This window comes from Mytilus galloprovincialis, chromosome 2 (genome assembly GCF_965363235.1).
Source record: "Mytilus galloprovincialis chromosome 2, xbMytGall1.hap1.1, whole genome shotgun sequence".
Taxonomy (NCBI): Eukaryota; Metazoa; Mollusca; class Bivalvia; order Mytilida; family Mytilidae; genus Mytilus; species Mytilus galloprovincialis.
In genome coordinates, this window is record NC_134839.1 from 5,160,922 (window position 1) to 5,180,080 (window position 19,159).

At 36.3% G+C, this 19,159-nt stretch overlaps 1 protein-coding gene across 1 annotated transcript in view; it reads left to right on the forward strand.

The window, feature by feature from the left end:
• The first annotated feature begins 7,187 nt into the window (after window positions 1–7,187).
• The window catches only part of LOC143062721 (uncharacterized), a 30,760-nt gene continuing 18,788 nt past the window's right edge, over window positions 7,188–19,159 (forward strand). The window contains exon 1 of the mRNA XM_076234489.1: window positions 7,188–7,300. Coding sequence (XP_076090604.1) covers window positions 7,280–7,300 — 21 coding nt within the window. The 5' untranslated portion in view covers window positions 7,188–7,279. The remainder of the gene's footprint in view (window positions 7,301–19,159) is intronic.

Consider the following 19,159-nt stretch of genomic DNA (forward strand, 5'->3'; position numbering starts at 1 on the left):
TTCGTTACATTAACAACACATAAAATTGCGTAGTTCCTTTTTTATATCTGAAAAAGAACTGGTATCTTCTACTTGATATATGCTAGTCATTTATAAGGATGTATAAATAACTTATACAGCAGAGTGTAGTTAACGGCGTAGCGGAGCAAATGGGTCTAATTTCACAAGGGCCACCATTTAGCAGTAATAAGTATAATAAGAAGTCTTTTAAAAACATAAAGTATCCCACTTCATGGAAATCATTTCCAGTATACTAGTATTTATTTTTCTGACAAATCATTTTTATGATCACAAATACTTTCAATCTACCTTATTTAATCTACCAATTCCACAAAAAATAATATTCAGACACCTAAACAAGATACGAAAGGGTAAATAAAAACTGTCAAGTCAATGAAAAACTGATGGAATCAAGACAAAAAAACTTAAAATGCGAACAAAAACTAACAACATTCTACAAAACATTATAAAAAACTAAAGAATGAGCAACAGAAACCCGAACGAACACTTGGAGTGATCTTATAGCCCCCGGGAGGTTTAATATGAGTATGCCCTACGTGTGTCCCCTGTCATGTTGCTCATGGTGACAACATATCTTACATTCGACAAAACAAATGTAAAAGAAAAATAGACATCGAAGTTAGCAACAACACTGCTGGTATTTGACACAACTATGTGACAGACTTGTACCATAAAATCATCTTTTGTATTTGTTTTTTTTTTTCAATCGATTTATGAATCTCGAACAGCGGTATACTACTGTTGCCTTTATTTGTATCACATAGTCGCATATCAAATCAAGTACGTAATTAGATCAATAGTTTAAATATTGTTAGAATTTATTTTTAGAAACTTGCTAAATTTCTTATTGTCTTTAAAAAAAAATATATGTTGTAAATGTCTTCATTGTATTAATATACTCATTTTCAATTAGTGTGGTGATGAGTTTGTGACTACAGTGATCCCATACAAAACTCCATATTTTTTCAAATTCATTTTTTTTTTAATTTTAGGATAATTTTATTTGTCAATGTCAAAACATATAAATGTACAGTATAGTGTTATTTTTTTCTTCTTATTTTATGCATGAAGATAATTGTAAACAAGAAGATGTGGTATGATTGCCAATGAGACAACTATTCACAAGAGACCAAATGACACAGACATTAACAAATATAGATCACCGTACGACCTTCAACAATGAGCAAAGCAATACCGCATAGTCAGCTTTAAAAGGACCCGAGAAAACAAATGTTTAACAATTCAAACGAGAAAACTAACGGCCTAATTTATGTACAATATAATGAACGAAAAACGAATATATTACACAGCAACGACAACCACCGAATTGCAGGCTCCAACACTCCCCCTTATCCGTTGAGACATTGGTGCAACAGAACAATAAAAGAACTGTACAAAAACATACATAAACAAGCAACAAATAATCTAAGACTAAATTATCAATCACTACACATCCAGTATCCGTTACCGTACGGCCGGAAGCAATTTTTTGCTTTTTTTCATAATTTTGTTCTCTATTTTTCATAATAATGTATTATAGATTACAATGTTGCGATCTTGAATTAAAATTAACATTTTATATTTTGAGAGCTATTAAGAATTTATATATCTTGAGTCATTAATCTTATATAAAAGTACAAAACGCAGCTTATTATCACCGATACAGTAACTTTATTCAAAATTCTTAGTCAACTTGCATTAATTGTCCAAAGCTCAAGTAACACATCGAAAATACTAGTAGTGCACAATATTCACCAAGCCAGTTCCCACAGTTAAACACTATATAGATCACGACGCGAAGTGATGTACCCAATTTGTATCAGCTCCGTTTTCGTGGGAAAAGTGGACAGATATACGACTGACTATTTCATCTGCTAAGACAGCATACCACGAAAACTGGGTTCGGCTCTTCTGATATACAGACAGAACGACTAGGCAGATATATGGTTCTTCGCACTAGAAGACAATCGCTTTTGGTGACTTTTTACATAAATAAAACTTGGCTGTTTTGCATCGGTTTAGATTTTAACATCTTTATATGTAACACAAATACAAAAATATATCAAGTAATAGAATACATTACTAAAATGAGGTACGTACAGTCAGTGAACATTTCGATTTTTCATGTTACTTTTAATTAAAAAAAATCTTTAAAAAAAAAAAATCCAAGATTATTTCTTCATAATTTTTGATGAAATTTTCAGTTTGATTAGAATTTCCCTTGTTTATTTAAGGATTTTTTTGTTGAATAACCTTTTTAATTTTGTAAATCAAATACGGCGGATGAAAATAATAACGTAACCGTTTCTGGTTATACTCGACCAAAAATATATGGTTTGTTAATATTTTGATATAAATATTTTTTAACAATATCCCTTTTTACAATATTTTAGTTAAGACCTGATATAGTTGAATTACAGGTAATTATCACGATGCCAGTCCTTATGAGGACCCCCTTATTCCCGTTTGTTGTTTTAGTCTAATTATTAAATGTTGGAGAAACGGGTTTATTCCCGATTGTCCCACTTTTTAAAATTTTAGAGTTCTGATTGTCCCACATGAAAAGTTCTGATTGTCCCACATTATTTTTTGTAGTAAAATATTCTAAGATAAACAAGGTAACTGTTGTTTGTTTTGCTAAATAAACAAGAATTAATTATTGCACATTTAATATTAATTTTATAAAAGTATAAAAAAAAAAAAAGTTTTTTAAATCATTAGATTGATACACTTTTGATTAAAAATATATGATATTTCTGATTTATGAAATAAATCTTTTAAGGTCTTGAATTAAACTTTTTTTCTGAACGAGATTTTTGGGTTTATATATGACTCTAGAAAAATAATTGACTAATTCGGTAGGTCACATTCAGGAAAGGGAAGGGGATTGTAGTTACGACGTAAGGAACATATCCGATATCATTTGTGATACGGTTATTCCATAACGGTCAACCAACTCGTGATGGCGTCCGTAAAATTTACGAAGGTATGATTTCAACTTCACCATTTGGAACTCTTGGTTTAATAGCTTCCTTGTGAGCAGCAACCCTCTATCAAGAAAATCATGATAGGAAATGCAAGCACGGGAATATCGTATCAATTGGGAGATATATACCCCGTATGCAGGTGCTGCTGGAATGTTGCTACTTAGAAAATTGGAAAGCTGAAATCATCTCTTTTGTCGTAAAGTTTTGTTTTCAACCGACCCTCATTGTCAATTTCTAGATGTAAGTCAAGACATGAGGCCGACTTAACTGTATCTGTAGTATCCTTTATCTCTAGCTCGAATGGATAGATGCGTTCCACATAGTCACCAAATTTTGATTGTATTTTTTGTCACTTAAAAAAATATCGTTATTATGTGTATCTGTGAAAGACTCAAAATGACAATTCACCCAATTTCACCATTTTTCCGCCAAAGCTTTGGGTTTTAAGGCAAACAATTTTTTTTCGTTATCGGTGACCTATATCTTTATTTGCTTATACTTTGAAGCTATATTTCAGCTTTTAATATTACAGTTTTAATTTGGACCAAGTGTCACAGACAGTTTTTTTATATTCTGATAAAAAAAAAATGTCAACAACTCTATTTTCCAATTTTCGGGGCAGCCCCGTTATTCCGACGCCCCATTAGTCCGACACCTCATTGGTCCGACACCCCAATAGTCCAACATCCCAATAGTCCGACACCCCCTTGGTCCGACACTTCACTAATCTGCCACGGACTCATTGAACAATATTTTAAATAAAAAGTATCGAACTCCGAGGAAAATGGTAAGTCCATAGAGAAATGGTAAAATCAAAAGCTCCAACTCATCAAACAAATGGATAACAACTGTCATATTCCTGACTTGGTACAAGCATTTTCTTATGTAGAAAAATAGTAGATTATACCTGGGTTTATAAATATAAAAAAAAAAACTCCCATGAATGACAACGCCGATATTTGAACAAAACTAACAGGGATAATAGGTAAAAATGTCAAAAATAGGGGTATAGCAGTCAACTAATTTGTTATAATCTTAATCACTATAACAACAAACAAATATGTAACAAGGAAAGTTAACCTTTGGTTTTAGAGATGCATTCCAAAATCTACATTTTACCCCCTATGTTCTATTTTTAGCCATGACAGCCATCTTGGTAGATTGGCCGGGTCATCGGACATATTTTTTAAACAAAATACCCAAATGATGATGATTGTGGTCTTATTTGGTTAAGTTTGACCCTTTTACTCAGAGGAGATTTTTGTAAAAAGTTCACCGAGGACGACGGACGCCAATTACATGTAAGTGATGAGAAAAACTCACATGGCCCATTTGGTAGATGAGCTAAAAAAACACACACACACAGACAAAGCACATTAGGAAAAAATGAACGAGAGAATGAAGGATCTTTATTTCAAGAGGATAATTCCATTAGTTAAAACTTATCCTCCTGAGTGTCCTCATAAGAATAATATAACATAATTGATGAAGTAGTTATAATATTGTAATTTTGTTAAATGTCCAATGGCAAATATTACATTTATGTTAAGGACGAGAACAATTCAACATTGAATACAATATTATAGGTAGGTCCTTTAATAGATGCCATCTGGGGCATCAAAGGTCAATAAAACTTGGAGTGCCACTGGACAATAAAAGTATATTGAATAAAGACAAAAAATCCTTGCAACACTGGCTCAACCATTCTGACATTTGTTGGTAATTATACACCTCGACAAGTCAAATGGCCGTCCCACTTTAACAAGGGTTTACTGCTACATTTTTTTTTGTAGTTTGAAAAAGACAAAAGTGACCATAATTCTATCACTTGCGTTTTGAATATATATCAAAACTCATTTGACCTTGTCCATCGAATACTATGAACAGGTAATGCAACTTATGAGTATTACAGCAGATTTCAGTCAGTATGTAGCTAATGGTAATATCTTTGGTTAGCTTGCTTGTTAGCTGAACCGTGAAGTCATTGTTAGGCAAGGTATACTACCCTCCTTTTAAGGTAGCTTAGTCCTACAGAGAGATAGATTCTTTATCTGTTGGGCTAGTCTACTATTAAAGGAGGGAAGTTTACCTTACCTAACAATGACTTCACGGTTCAGCTAACAAGCAAGCTAACCAAAGATATTACCATTAGCTACATACTGACTGAAATCTGCTGTAAGGTTGATCGGTAGATATGTATTGTTGAAAATAATGGGATATATTTTCGATATCACAAACTAGTCAAAACATTTACAAAATTTTATCATCGGTATAAGGACATCATTCGTAAATATAGATCAACATGCAGTGGCGGATCAAGAAATTTTCATAAGTGGGGGCCCACTGACTGACCTAAGAGGGGGCCCGCTCCAGTCACGCTTCAATGATTCCCTATATAAGCAACCATATAACCCCCCCCCCTAAATCCGCCTCTGACATGCAGACTTCTTATACGTTCAGGTATTTCACATCCAATTTTTTATGGAAATATTCTTTATAAAGCACAAAGGTGTCAGTATTCACCTCAAAAACTAACAAAATCTTTGAATAGACTTATTAAGAAGGGATATAGTTACGATACTGTTGTCAGGTCATTAAAGATTGCATTTTTTGGCGTTAATATTGATTCACTTATAGGGTCTTTGCATCGGAACTAAACACATTTATTCAAAAACCAGTTGTTGGCATGACACGGGTTATGTTCTTCTCATATATGCTATGATGGTATGATACTAAACCCCTAACGGGAAAGATTGTGCCTGATGTTCATATGATGAAATCATAATCTTTCAGTCAGTTTAATTGAAGTCTGGAGCTGGCATGTCAGTTAACTGCTAGTAGTCTGTTGTTATTTATGTATTATTGTCATTTTGCTTATTTTCTTTGGTTACATCTTCTGACATCAGACTCGGACTTCTCTTGAACTGAATTTTAATGTGCGTATTGTTATGCGTTTTCTTTTCTACATTGGCTAGAGGTATAGGGGGAGGGTTGAGATCTCACAAACATGTTTAACCCCGCCGCATTTTTGCGCCTGTCCCAAGTCAGGAGCCTCTGGCCTTTGTTAGTCTTGTATTATTTTAATTTTAGTTTCTTGTGTACAATTTGGAAATTAGTATGGCGTTAATTATCACTGAACTAGTATATATGTGTTTAGGAGCCAGCTGAAGGACGCCTCCGGGTGCTGGAATTTCTCGCTACATTGAAGACCTGTTTGTGACCTTCTGCTGTTGTTTTTTTTCTATGGTCGGGTTGTTGTCTCTTTGGCACATTCCCCATTTCCATTCTCAATTTTACAGTAGTGCATGTTGTATCTAGTGAACATATACCACGTGTAAAATGTAGATTTTGGCTTATATCTCTGAAACCAAAGCATTTAGAACAAATCTGACATTGGGGGGGGGGGGGGGAATGTTCATCACATTCGGAACGGAATCGGAAAACCGTTGTTATGTTGCTGCCCCTGAATTTGTAATTTTAAGGAAATTTTGCCGTTTTTGGTCATTATCTTCATACTCACGGTTTGCCATTATTCTCTTACCTTTATATGACGGCAGTTATTTGCCTTCGTCGGTCTATTGGGGTGTCGGACTATTTAAAAATGGGGTGTCGGAATATCGGGGCGACCCCCTATTTTCCCTATCAATCCATTGAAAACCGGTTCCTTTTACATACCTGTTTAGAAGTAATATTTTGAGCCTAAGTGGTCTGGGACCCCTATTTTTTCGACCAATTTGATCACTCTGAGCTGTAAAGATTAAAAAACCAAAATATACAGCACTTCCGGTGACAAAAACTTCGAATAGGCCCGAGCCTTGAAAATTAGAAATTAAATAAAACTAGCCTTGCAATTAAGACCCCATAGTTATTTATATAGTTAAGGAATGACTGTAATATTTTTTCTGTCTATGAAGAAATAGCATAAACAATTTGGTGCACACTGAATAACGCGCGAAGCGGGTTAAATTATTTAACAGTGTGCACCACATTTTTTTTAATTTTCAAGTTTGGGAAGCCTTGCTTAATAATATGATATGTCCTTGTTTGTATACTATGCCTACTCTAAATAAAGCTTATTTATTTATGTATTATTAGTACACTGGGACTATTATATATAGACAAATTGACCTAAAAATCAAAGAAGAAAAAAACTCATTAGATCGTATTCTTTCCATACCCTTCCGTCATTGGGCATACTTACAATAAATTCTACACTTCCTGTCTTGTCCACGTGCATTTGTTTTGAAACTTGAATGTGAATTCTTTTTGAGATGGGAAAGATTTCAGACAAGGTAACTATGTATGTTTTACTGAAAATAATGATGTATTTTCTAAACCTTAATACATGTCAATGAGCACAGCTGATAACATAATGGCACATGGTGGATTATAAAAATAAGATGTGGTATGATTGACAAATTATTATGGCAATGAGACAACTCTCCACAAGAGACCAAAATGACACAGAAGTTAACAACTATAGGTCACCGTACTGCCTTCAACAATGAGCATAGCCCATTCCGCATAGTCAGCTATAAGAGGCCCTGAAATGATAATGTAATGAGTAATTTTAACAATTCAAAAGAGAAAACTAACGCCCTTATTTATTTAAAAATTGAACGAAAACAAATATGTAACACATAAAACAAACGACAACCACTGAATTACAGGCTCCTGACTTTGGACAGTCATATACATAAAAAATGTGGTGGGATTAAACTAGTTCAAATAATTATGACGTCTTGAACATGTTGAAAGGCTATTATATTTTTTTTCTTTGACGCCTTACATGTACTTCGACATTGAAATAAGGCGTCAAACATGTCAAAGAAAAAAAATATAATAGCCTTTCAAGACGTCATAATTATTTGGACTAGGGTTAAACATGCTAGCGGGATCCCAACCCTCCCCTTACCTTGGACAGTGGTATAACAGTACAACATTTTTAAGAACGAACTATAAAAATATAGAAAAAGGCTTAACTGATCAGATGGACAAAAATACAAGTGGATGTGGGTGGGTACTTGCAGTACTTGTACATCCAAACAACAAAAAGACAAGTTAGGAACATTTCTGATAGTACTCACAGTCAACTGACAGCCAGTTCAAAGCCACCAACAACTAACAAAACAATCATGCATCTAATAGATATAGGAATATGTGGTGTGAGTGCCAATGAGACAACTCTCTATCCAAATAACAATTTATAAAAATAAACCATTATAGGTCAATGTACAACCTTCAACATGGATCCTTGGCTCACACCGAACAAAAAGCTATAAAGGGCTCCAAAATTACTAGTTTAAAACCATTCAAACAGAAAAACCAACGGTCTAATCTATTTTAAATACAAAAAAACAGAAATATGTATAAATTACATAAACAAACGACAACTACTGTACATAAGATTCCTGACTTAGGACAGGTGCAAACATTTGCAGACTACATGTACATTATCAATCTGTACACATCCAACATTCCAACAAGGATTATGCCAGGACTTCAACTTCATCTGTTCATCACTCGTCAAAATCCATACTCTATTAAAGAGCAGTCAGGCAAAATACCCCAAAGGAATGTTCAAACTCTTAAGATCAAAATAAATAACAATGCCATCATGCATGGCCCTGCCCATGACTAAAAAAGAAAATGGGCAACAGATTAGCAATAGTACCCAAAACACAATGTGAACACATACATACTGTACATGTATGTTGAAAACTAAACACTGAGCAGCATAAAACCCACCTTCAACTGGGTGTGATCTAAGGTGACCACAGAAGGGTAAGCATATTATATTCTGCTCCACATGTGCACCTGTCCTGTTTGTGTTACAAACCTGGTACATGTAAAACATCAAATTAGGGAAAGGATACAGGATTTTAGTAACGACATTAGGAACATATCCACAATCTGTATCATCTGTGAAATGGATATTCCACATTAAAGTTCAACCAGCTCCTGATGGCTTCCTTAAAAATTATGAAGGGATGATCTCAACTTCACCCTATCTTGTACAAAAATGTTGTAACTCTTGGTTAAATACCTTCCTTGTGAGCAGCAACCCTATATAAAACAAAATCCAGATAGGACATACATGACATACAAACCCTAGAATAATCCAACAGCATGAGTTTGCTTAATCTATTTATACCTTTATTTACATAGCTTATATGGTCATCGGATGATTTTAGAGGTCTGAACGTGTACTCAATAAAAAATTAGATGGCATCTGGACTAAATTCACACGAAACGAAGCTACATCTTTTCATGCCTGTGCCCAGCTCATGCCAGTTAATTGTTTATTTTAGACTTTTAATAGTTTGGATAAATGTTTTACATTGTTATAAATAAAATACACAAATGAAATATAAGAATTTGATTAAAATTGGTGAACATGAATTTGACAGCTAGTGCCCCTATAAGGGGTTTAATTTTTTTTTCAAAATTTTTAAAAAGTTTCAAGAAGAAATCTTTTTTGCACAGTATTGCACAATAGATTTGTAAGATCTTGATATTTGTTTGTGTCAGAAAATTTGATAACAATCCAAATTCATACAGTATCAAGCTTGAATATATTGTGTCCAAATTTGGCCCAACTGTTCAGGGTTCAACCTTTGTGGTCGTAAGAAGCTGCTCACAGCGAAGCATTTTATTAATAGATATGAAACCAAAGATTGTCAAAATTGTCATAAGGGGACACAATCAGCATGTTCAGTTTTCCGGCTTACATTTTAATACCAACAAGCCATTTTCAACTACATAATGTACCTTTACAAACCATGCAAACAAAACAGATTATCCTGATAATAGATGAAATAAAGCAGTCATAATGAATACTAGCTGGTAAATCATGAGCCCCAGGTGCAGAATTTTTACTTTCAAGCTTGTTTTATTTCATGTATTTTAAGTATAAACAGAAATATGTATATATGTGTAGTGATATAATTTAATGATTAAAGACACATATACAACAAAGAATACATTGCTAGGTAACACATCCATGTTTCTAATATTTTTTGAAGAAATAAACTGTGCAATCAAATACTTTTTTTTATAGGTCACATAAGATTAATTTTCAGTTCTTTTGATTTGCTTAAAACCAACCATGACTAATGGGCAAGAAGTTGGTTACCTATTCCCTATTCCCTATTCGTTACCTATTCCCTATTCCCTATTCGTTGCCTATTCGTTACCTATTCCCTATTCCCTATTCGTTACCTATTCCCTATTCCCTATTCGTTACCTATTCGTTACCTATTCCCTATTCCCTATTCGTTACCTATTCGTTACCTATTCCCTATTCCCTATTCGTTACCTATTCGTTACCTATTCCCTATTCCCTATTCGTTACCTATTCCTTAGGCAGCAACCATTTGATTTTCTGGGGGGGCTATGGTTTTTTTTTCTGTACAAACTTTTTTTTTCGCCTGCGGCGAAAAACAATCTATTTTTTCGCGACAAGTCGAAAACAATTTTTTTCTTTCAATTTTAGCATTACATATAGTGGCAGCTGAGGGTGAAACAAACAATTTTTTTTTCTCAGAATCAAAAACAAATTATTTTTTTCTCCAAAAACTGGAAACAAACTTTTTTTTCCAAAAAAAACCATAGCCCCCCCCAGAAAATCAAATGGTTGCTGCCTTACCTATTCCCTATTCCCTATTCCCTATTCGTTACTTATTTTATTTTTAATATCATTCCCCCTTTTTAATTATGGCATGAAATAGTTTAATATGGCTGCCGTTACCATGGAAACGGCACAATTGTGAAAAAAATGAGCTTTTGGTTTTTGGTGAACTGTTTGGATATGCTTCAACTCAGAATCATCATATTTTAAAACAATGTAGGTGCCCACTATATACAGGTGTTGGATGATTTTGGCGATCATTGGAACTACTATGTTGCCATGGAAACTACACCAAAATTTTCAAAATTCTCAAAATGCTCAAAACTTCATGAAACTTCACAGTAATGATGAGCAACATTGGAGTTGGAATTTCCAAAATAGGTCTTGTTACCATGGAAACAATGCAAAAAGGTCAAAAATTTCAAAAATAAGAATTTTCCGCAAACTGGATGAAACTTTACAGGAATGGTAACTGGCATAGGCAGAGTTGGATTTTGAAGTTAGAATTTTCAAAATGGCCGCCGTAACCATGGAAACAGCAAAAATATCAAAAATTCAAAATGTTCAAACTTAATGAAACTTTGCAAAAATGTTACTAGACATCTGTAGATGCTCTCTTTGACTTTGGAATTGTCAAAATGGCTGTCGCTCACCTGGTAATAGGGGGAAGGGGTGCCTTCCGTTATTGCTAGCAATTACAAATCTAGTTGTTAATAGTCTTACATATGGTAATAGTTCTGAATTGGTTGAGGTAAAATGATCTTTTTATGACCTATTTATATGTGTTTGTGCTCAACCGATCCTTTTACTTCATGTTCGATACGCATTTGTTCCTTACTTGTTTTTTATACGTTCTACCTTTTAACTGCTTTATGTCCGTATGTTTGAAGATGGATCTTGGTTCGACGGGATGAAATCACCGTGTTAGCGCTTGCGTAAAAACGAAGATGTGGTATGATTGCCAATGAGACAACACTCCACATTAGACCAAAATGACACAGAAATTATCAACTATAGTTCACTGTACGGCCTTCAACAATGAGCATAGCCCAAACCGTGTAGTCACCTATAAAAGGCCCAGAAATGACAACCTCATACAATTCAAACAACAAAACTGACGGCCGTATTTCATATACAAAAAAATAAACGGAAATATGTAACACAAAAACAAACGATAACTACTCTTGTCTAGGGACAGGCACATACTTACATAATGTGGTAGAGTTAAACATGTAAGCAGGGTGTACATCGTTTCGGAGCATGCTATTACCTTATTTAATTCGTTCCATCACTCGCTTATAATTCGCTTATAATACGTGTATCTTACGTTGCACCTTTTAAAACATGATTTTCAATTGTTTTGTTGTCTCTGGTGGAAGATTTGGGCTCTTAGAGGTGATATAACTCTATAAGTGCATTTGTATCCGTTCCAGCGGTCGGATAATACCCTGTTAAATATTCGTTACTAATTCGCTTTTAAAAAGTTTGTTGTACGTTGCACCTTTTAGAAAAGGATTTCCAATTGTGTTTATTTCTCTGGTGGTAATAATGTGTTCTTATAGATGAAATACCCCTATAAGCGCATATGTACTCGTTCCAGCGATCGGTTAATACCCTGTTACCTATTCGTTACCTATTCGTTACCTATTCGTTACCTATTCACTTATAGTACGTTTGTTGTACGTTGCACCTTTTAGAAAAGGATTTTCAATTAAATTCATATCTCTGATGGTAACAATGTGTTCTTAGAGATGAAATGACCCCATTAGAGCGCATGTACCCGTTCCAGCGCTCGGTAAATAACCTGTTACCTATTCGTTACTTATTCGCTTTTAATGCGCGGGGTATACGGTGCACCTTGAAATAAATCGTTTTTTAATTGTGTTCAGGTCTCTGGTGGTAAGAATGTGTTCTTAGAGATGAAATTACCCTATTAGCGCGCATGTACCCGTTTAAGCGCTCGGTTAATACCCTGTTACCTATTCGTTACCTATTCGTTACCTATTCGCTTATAATACATTTTTTTATACGTTGCACCTGTTAGAAAAGGATTTTCAATTATGTCCAGGTCTCAGACGGTAACAATGTGTTCTTCATGTTCTTAGAGATGAAATGACCCCATTAGAGCGCATGTACCCGTTCCAGCGCTCGGTAAATAACCTGTTACCTATTCGTTACCTATTCGCTTTTAATGCGCGGGGTATACGGTGCACCTTGAAATAAATCGTTTTTTAATTGTGTTCAGGTCTCTGGTGGTAAGAATGTGTTCTTAGAGATGAAATGACCCTATTAGCGCGCATGTACCCGTTCAAGCGCTCGGTTAATACCCTGTTATCCATTCGTTACCTATTCGTTACCTATTCGCTTATAATACATTTTTTTATACGTTTCACCTGTTAGAAAAGGATTTTCAATTATATCCATGTCTCAGGTGGTAACAATGTGTTCTTAGAGATGAAATTACCCTATTAGCGCTCATGTACCCGTTCCAGTGCTCGGTAAATAATCTTGTTACCTATTCGTTACCTATTCGCTTTTAATGCGCGGGGTATACGCTGCAACTTGAAATAAATCGTGTTTTAATTGTATTAATGTCTGGTGGTAACAATGTGTTCTTAGAGATGAAATGACCCCATTAGAGCGCATGTACGCGTTCCAGCGCTCGGTAAATAACCTGTTACCTATTCGTTACTTATTCGCTTTTAATGCGCGGGGTATACGGTGCACCTTGAAATAAATCGTTTTTTAATTGTGTTCAGGTCTCTGGTGGTAACAATGTGTTCTTAGAGATGAAATTACCCTATTAGCGCGCATGTACCCGTTCCAGCGCTCGGTTAATACCCTGTTACCTATTCGTTACCTATTCGCTTATAATACATTTTTTTATACGTTGCACCTGTTAGAAAAGGATTTTCAATTATGTCCAGGTCTCAGACGGTAACAATGTGTTCTTAGAGATGAAATGACCCCATTAGAGCGCATGTACCCGTTCCAGCGCTCGGTAAATAACCTGTTACCTATTCGTTACCTATTCGCTTTTAATGCGCGGGGTATACGGTGCACCTTGAAATAAATCGTTTTTTAATTGTGTTCATGTCTCTGGTGGTAAGAATGTGTTCTTAGAGATGAAATTACCCTATTTACGCGCATGTACCCGTTCCAGCGCTCGGTTAATACCCTGTTACCTATTCCTTACCTATTCGTTACCTATTCGCTTATAATACATTTTTTTATACGTTTCACCTGTAAGAAAAGGATTTTCAATTATGTCCATGTCTCAGGTGGTAACAATGTGTTCTTAGAGATGAAATGACCCCATTAGAGCGCATGTACCCGTTCCAGCGCTCGGTAAATAACCTGTTACCTATTCGTTACCTATTCGCTTTTAATGCGCGGGGTATACGGTGCACCTTGAAATAAATCGTTTTTTAATTGTGTTCAGGTCTCTGGTGGTAAGAATGTGTTCTTAGAGATGAAATGACCCTATTAGCGCGCATGTACCCGTTCCAGCGCTCGGTTAATACCCTGTTACCTATTCCTTACCTATTCGTTACCTATTCGCTTATAATACATTTTTTATACGTTTCACCTGTAAGAAAAGGATTTTCAATTATGTCCAGGTCTCAGACGGTAACAATGTGTTCTTAGAGATGAAATGACCCCATTAGAGCGCATGTACCCGTTCCAGCGCTCGGTAAATAACCTGTTACCTATTCGTTACCTATTCGCTTTTAATGCGCGGGGTATACGGTGCACCTTGAAATAAATCGTTTTTTAATTGTGTTCATGTCTCAGGTGGTAACAATGTGTTCTTAGAGATGAAATGATCCCATTAGAGCGCATGTACCCGTTCCAGCGCTCGGTAAATAACCTGTTACCTATTCGTTACCTATTCGCTTTTAATGCGCGGGGTATACGGTGCACCTTGAAATAAATCGTTTTTTAATTGTGTTCAGGTCTCTGGTGGTAAGAATGTGTTCTTAGAGATGAAATGACCCTATTAGCGCGCATGTACCCGTTCCAGCGCTCGGTTAATACCCTGTTACCTATTCGTTACCTATTCGTTACCTATTCGCTTATAATACATTTTTTTATACGTTTCACCTGTTAGAAAAGGATTTTCAATTATGTCCATGTCTCAGGTGGTAACAATGTGTTTTTAGAGATGAAATTACCCTATTAGCGCTCATGTACCCGTTCCAGTGCTCGGTAAATAATCTTGTTACCTATTCGTTACCTATTCGCTTTTAATGCGCGGGGTATACGCTGCAACTTGAAATCAATCGTGTTTTAATTGTGTTCATGTCTCAGGTGGTAACAATGTGTTCTTAGAGATGAAATGACCCCATTAGAGCGCATGTACGCGTTCCAGCGCTCGGTAAATAACCTGTTACCTATTCGTTACCTATTCGCTTTTAATGCGCGGGGTATACGGTGCACCTTGAAATAAATCGTTTTTTAATTGTGTTCAGGTCTCTGGTGGTAAGAATGTGTTCTTAGAGATGAAATGACCCTATTAGCGCGCATGTACCCGTTCCAGCGCTCGGTTAATACCCTGTTACCTATTCGTTACCTATTCGTTACCTATTCGCTTATAATACATTTTTTTATACGTTTCACCTGTTAGAAAAGGATTTTCAATTATGTCCATGTCTCAGGTGGTAACAATGTGTTCTTAGAGATGAAATGACCCCATTAGAGCGCATGTACCCGTTCTAGCGCTCGGTAAATAACCTGTTACCTATTCGTTACCTATTCGCTTTTAATGTGCGGGGTATACGCTGCACCTTGAAATAAATCGTGTTTTAATTGTATTCATGTCTCAGACGGTAACAATGTGTTCTTAGAGATGAAATGACCCCATTAGAGCGCATGTACCCGTTCCAGCGCTCGGTAAATAACCTGTTACCTATTCGTTACCTATTCGCTTTTAATGCGCGGGGTATACGGTGCACCTTGAAATAAATCGTTTTTTAATTGTGTTCAGGTCTCTGGTGGTAAGAATGTGTTCTTAGAGATGAAATGACCCTATTAGCGCGCATGTACCCGTTCAAGCGCTCGGTTAATACCCTGTTATCCATTCGTTACCTATTCGTTACCTATTCGCTTATAATACATTTTTTTATACGTTTCACCTGTTAGAAAAGGATTTTCAATTATGTCCATGTCTCAGGTGGTAACAATGTGTTCTTAGAGATGAAATTACCCTATTAGCGCTCATGTACCCGTTCCAGTGCTCGGTAAATAATCTTGTTACCTATTCGTTACCTATTCGCTTTTAATGCGCGGGGTATACGCTACAACTTGAAATAAATCGTGTTTTAATTGTGTTCATGTCTCAGGTGGTAACAATGTGTTCTTAGAGATGAAATGACCCCATTAGAGCGCATGTACGCGTTCCAGCGCTCGGTAAATAACCTGTTACCTATTCGTTACCTATTCGCTTTTAATGCACGGGGTATACGGTGCACCTTGAAATAAATCGTTTTTTAATTGTGTTCAGGTCTCTGGTGGTAAGAATGTGTTCTTAGAGATGAAATGACCCTATAAGCGCGCATGTACCCGTTCCAGCGCTCGGTTAATACCCTGTTACCTATTCGTTACCTATTCGCTTATAATACATTTTTTTATACGTTTCACCTGTTAGAAAAGGATTTTCAATTATGTCGATGTCTCAGGTGGTAACAATGTGTTCTTAGAGATGAAATGACCCCATTAGAGCGCATGTACCCGTTCCAGCGCTCGGTAAATAACCTGTTACCTATTCGTTACCTATTCGCTTTTAATGCGCGGGGGATACGCTGCACCTTGAAATAAATCGTGTTTGAATTGTATTCATGTCTGGTGGTAACAATGTGTTCTTAGAGATGAAATGACCCCATTAGAGCGCATGTACGTGTTCCAGCGCTCGGTAAATAACCTGTTACCTATTCGTTACTTATTCGCTTTTAATGCGCGGGGTATACGGTGCACCTTGAAATAAATCGTTTTTTAATTGTGTTCAGGTCTCTGGTGGTAAGAATGTGTTCTTAGAGATGAAATTACCCTATTAGCGCGCATGTACACGTTCCAGCGCGCGGTTAATACCCTGTTATCCATTCGTTACCTATTCGTTACCTATTCGCTTATAATACATTTTTTTATACGTTTCACCTGTTAGAAAAGGATTTTCAATTATGTCCATGTCTCAGGTGGTAACAATGTGTTCTTAGAGATGAAATTACCCTATTAGCGCTCATGTACCCGTTCCAGTGCTCGGTAAATAATCTTGTTACCTATTAGTTACCTATTCGCTTTTAATGCGCGGGGTATACGCTGCAACTTGAAATAAATCGTGTTTTAATTGTGTTCATGTCTCAGGTGGTAACAATGTGTTCTTAGAGATGAAATGACCCCATTAGAGCGCATGTACGCGTTCCAGCGCTCGGTAAATAACCTGTTACCTATTCGTTACCTATTCGCTTTTAATGCGCGGGGTATACGGTGCACCTTGAAATAAATCGTTTTTTAATTGTGTTAAGGTCTCTGGTGGTAAGAATGTGTTCTTAGAGATGAAATGACCCTATTAGCGCGCATGTACCCGTTCCAGCGCTCGGTTAATACCCTGTTACCTATTCGATACCTATTCGTTACCTTTTCGCTTATAATACATTTTTTTATACGTTTCACCTGTTAGAAAAGGATTTTCAATTATGTCCATGTCTCAGGTGGTAACAATGTGTTCTTAGAGATGAAATGACCCCATTAGAGCGCATGTACCCGTTCCAGCGCTCGGTAAATAACCTGTTACCTATTCGTTACCTATTCGCTTTTAATGCGCGGGGGATACGCAGCACCTTGAAATAAATCGTGTTTTAATTGTATTCATGTCTGGTGGTAACAATGTGTTCTTAGAGATGAAATGACCCCATTAGAGCGCATGTACCCGTTCCAGCGCCCAGTAAATAACCTGTTACCTATTCGTTACCTATTCGCTTTTAATGCGCGGGGTATACGGTGCACCTTGAAATAAATCGTTTTTTAATTGTGTTCAGGTCTCTGGTGGTAACAATGTGTTCTTAGAGATGAAATGACCCTATTAGCGCGCATGTACCCGTTCCAGCGCTCGGTTAATACCCTGTTACCTATTCCTTACCTATTCGTTACCTATTCGCTTATAATACATTTTTTTATACGTTTCACCTGTAAGAAAAGGATTTTCAATTATGTCCATGTCTCAGGTGGTAACAATGTGTTCTTAGAGATGAAATGACCCCATTAGAGCGCATGTACCCGTTCCAGCGCTCGGTAAATAACCTGTTACCTATTCGTTACCTATTCGCTTTTAATGTGCGAGGTATACGCTGCACCTTGAAATAAATCGTGTTTTAATTGTATTCATGTCTGGTGGTAACAATGTGTTCTTAGAGATGAAATGACCCCATTAGAGCGCATGTACCCGTTCCAGCGCTCGGTAAATAACCTGTTACCTATTCGTTACTTATTCGCTTTTAATGCGCGGGGTATACGGTGCACCTTGAAATAAATCCTTTTTTAATTGTGTTCAGGTCTCTGGTGGTAAGAATGTGTTCTTAGAGATGAAATGACCCTATTAGCGCGCATGTACCCGTTCCAGCGCTCGGTTAATACCCTGTTACCTATTCGTTACCTATTCGGTTATAATACATTTTTTTATACGTTGCACCTGTTAGAAAAGGATTTTCAATTATGTCCAGGTCTCAGACGGTAACAATGTGTTCTTAGAGATGAAATGACCCCATTAGAGCGCATGTACCCGTTCCAGCGCTCGGTAAATAACCTGTTACCTATTCGTTACCTATTCGCTTTTAATGCGCGGGGTATACGGTGCACCTTGAAATAAATCGTTTTTTAATTGTGTTCATGTCTGGTGGTAACAATGTGTTCTTAGAGATGAAATTACCCTATTAGCGCGCATGTACCCGTTCCAGCGCTCGGTTAATACCCTGTTACCTATTCGATACCTATTCGTTACCTATTCGCTTATAATACATTTTTTTATACGTTTCACCTGTTAGAAAAGGATTTTCAATTATGTCCATGTCTCAGGTGGTAACAATGTGTTCTTAGAGATGAAATGACCCCATTAGAGCGCATGTACCCGTTCCAGCGCTCGGTAAATAACCTGTTACCTATTCGTTACCTATTTGCTTTTAATGCGCGGGGGATACGCAGCACCTTGAAATAAATCGTGTTTTAATTGTATTCATGTCTGGTGGTAACAATGTGTTCTTAGATATGAAATGACCCCATTAGAGCGCATGTACCCGTTCCAGCCCTCGGTAAATAACCTGTTACCTATTTGTTACCTATTCGCTTTTAATGCGCGGGGTATACGGTGCACCTTGAAATAAATCGTTTTTTAATTGTGTTCAGGTCTCTGGTGGTAACAATGTGTTCTTAGAGATGAAATGACCCTATTAGCGCGCATGTACCCGTTCCAGCGCTCGGTTAATACCCTGTTACCTATTCGTTACCTATTCGGTTATAATACATTTTTTTA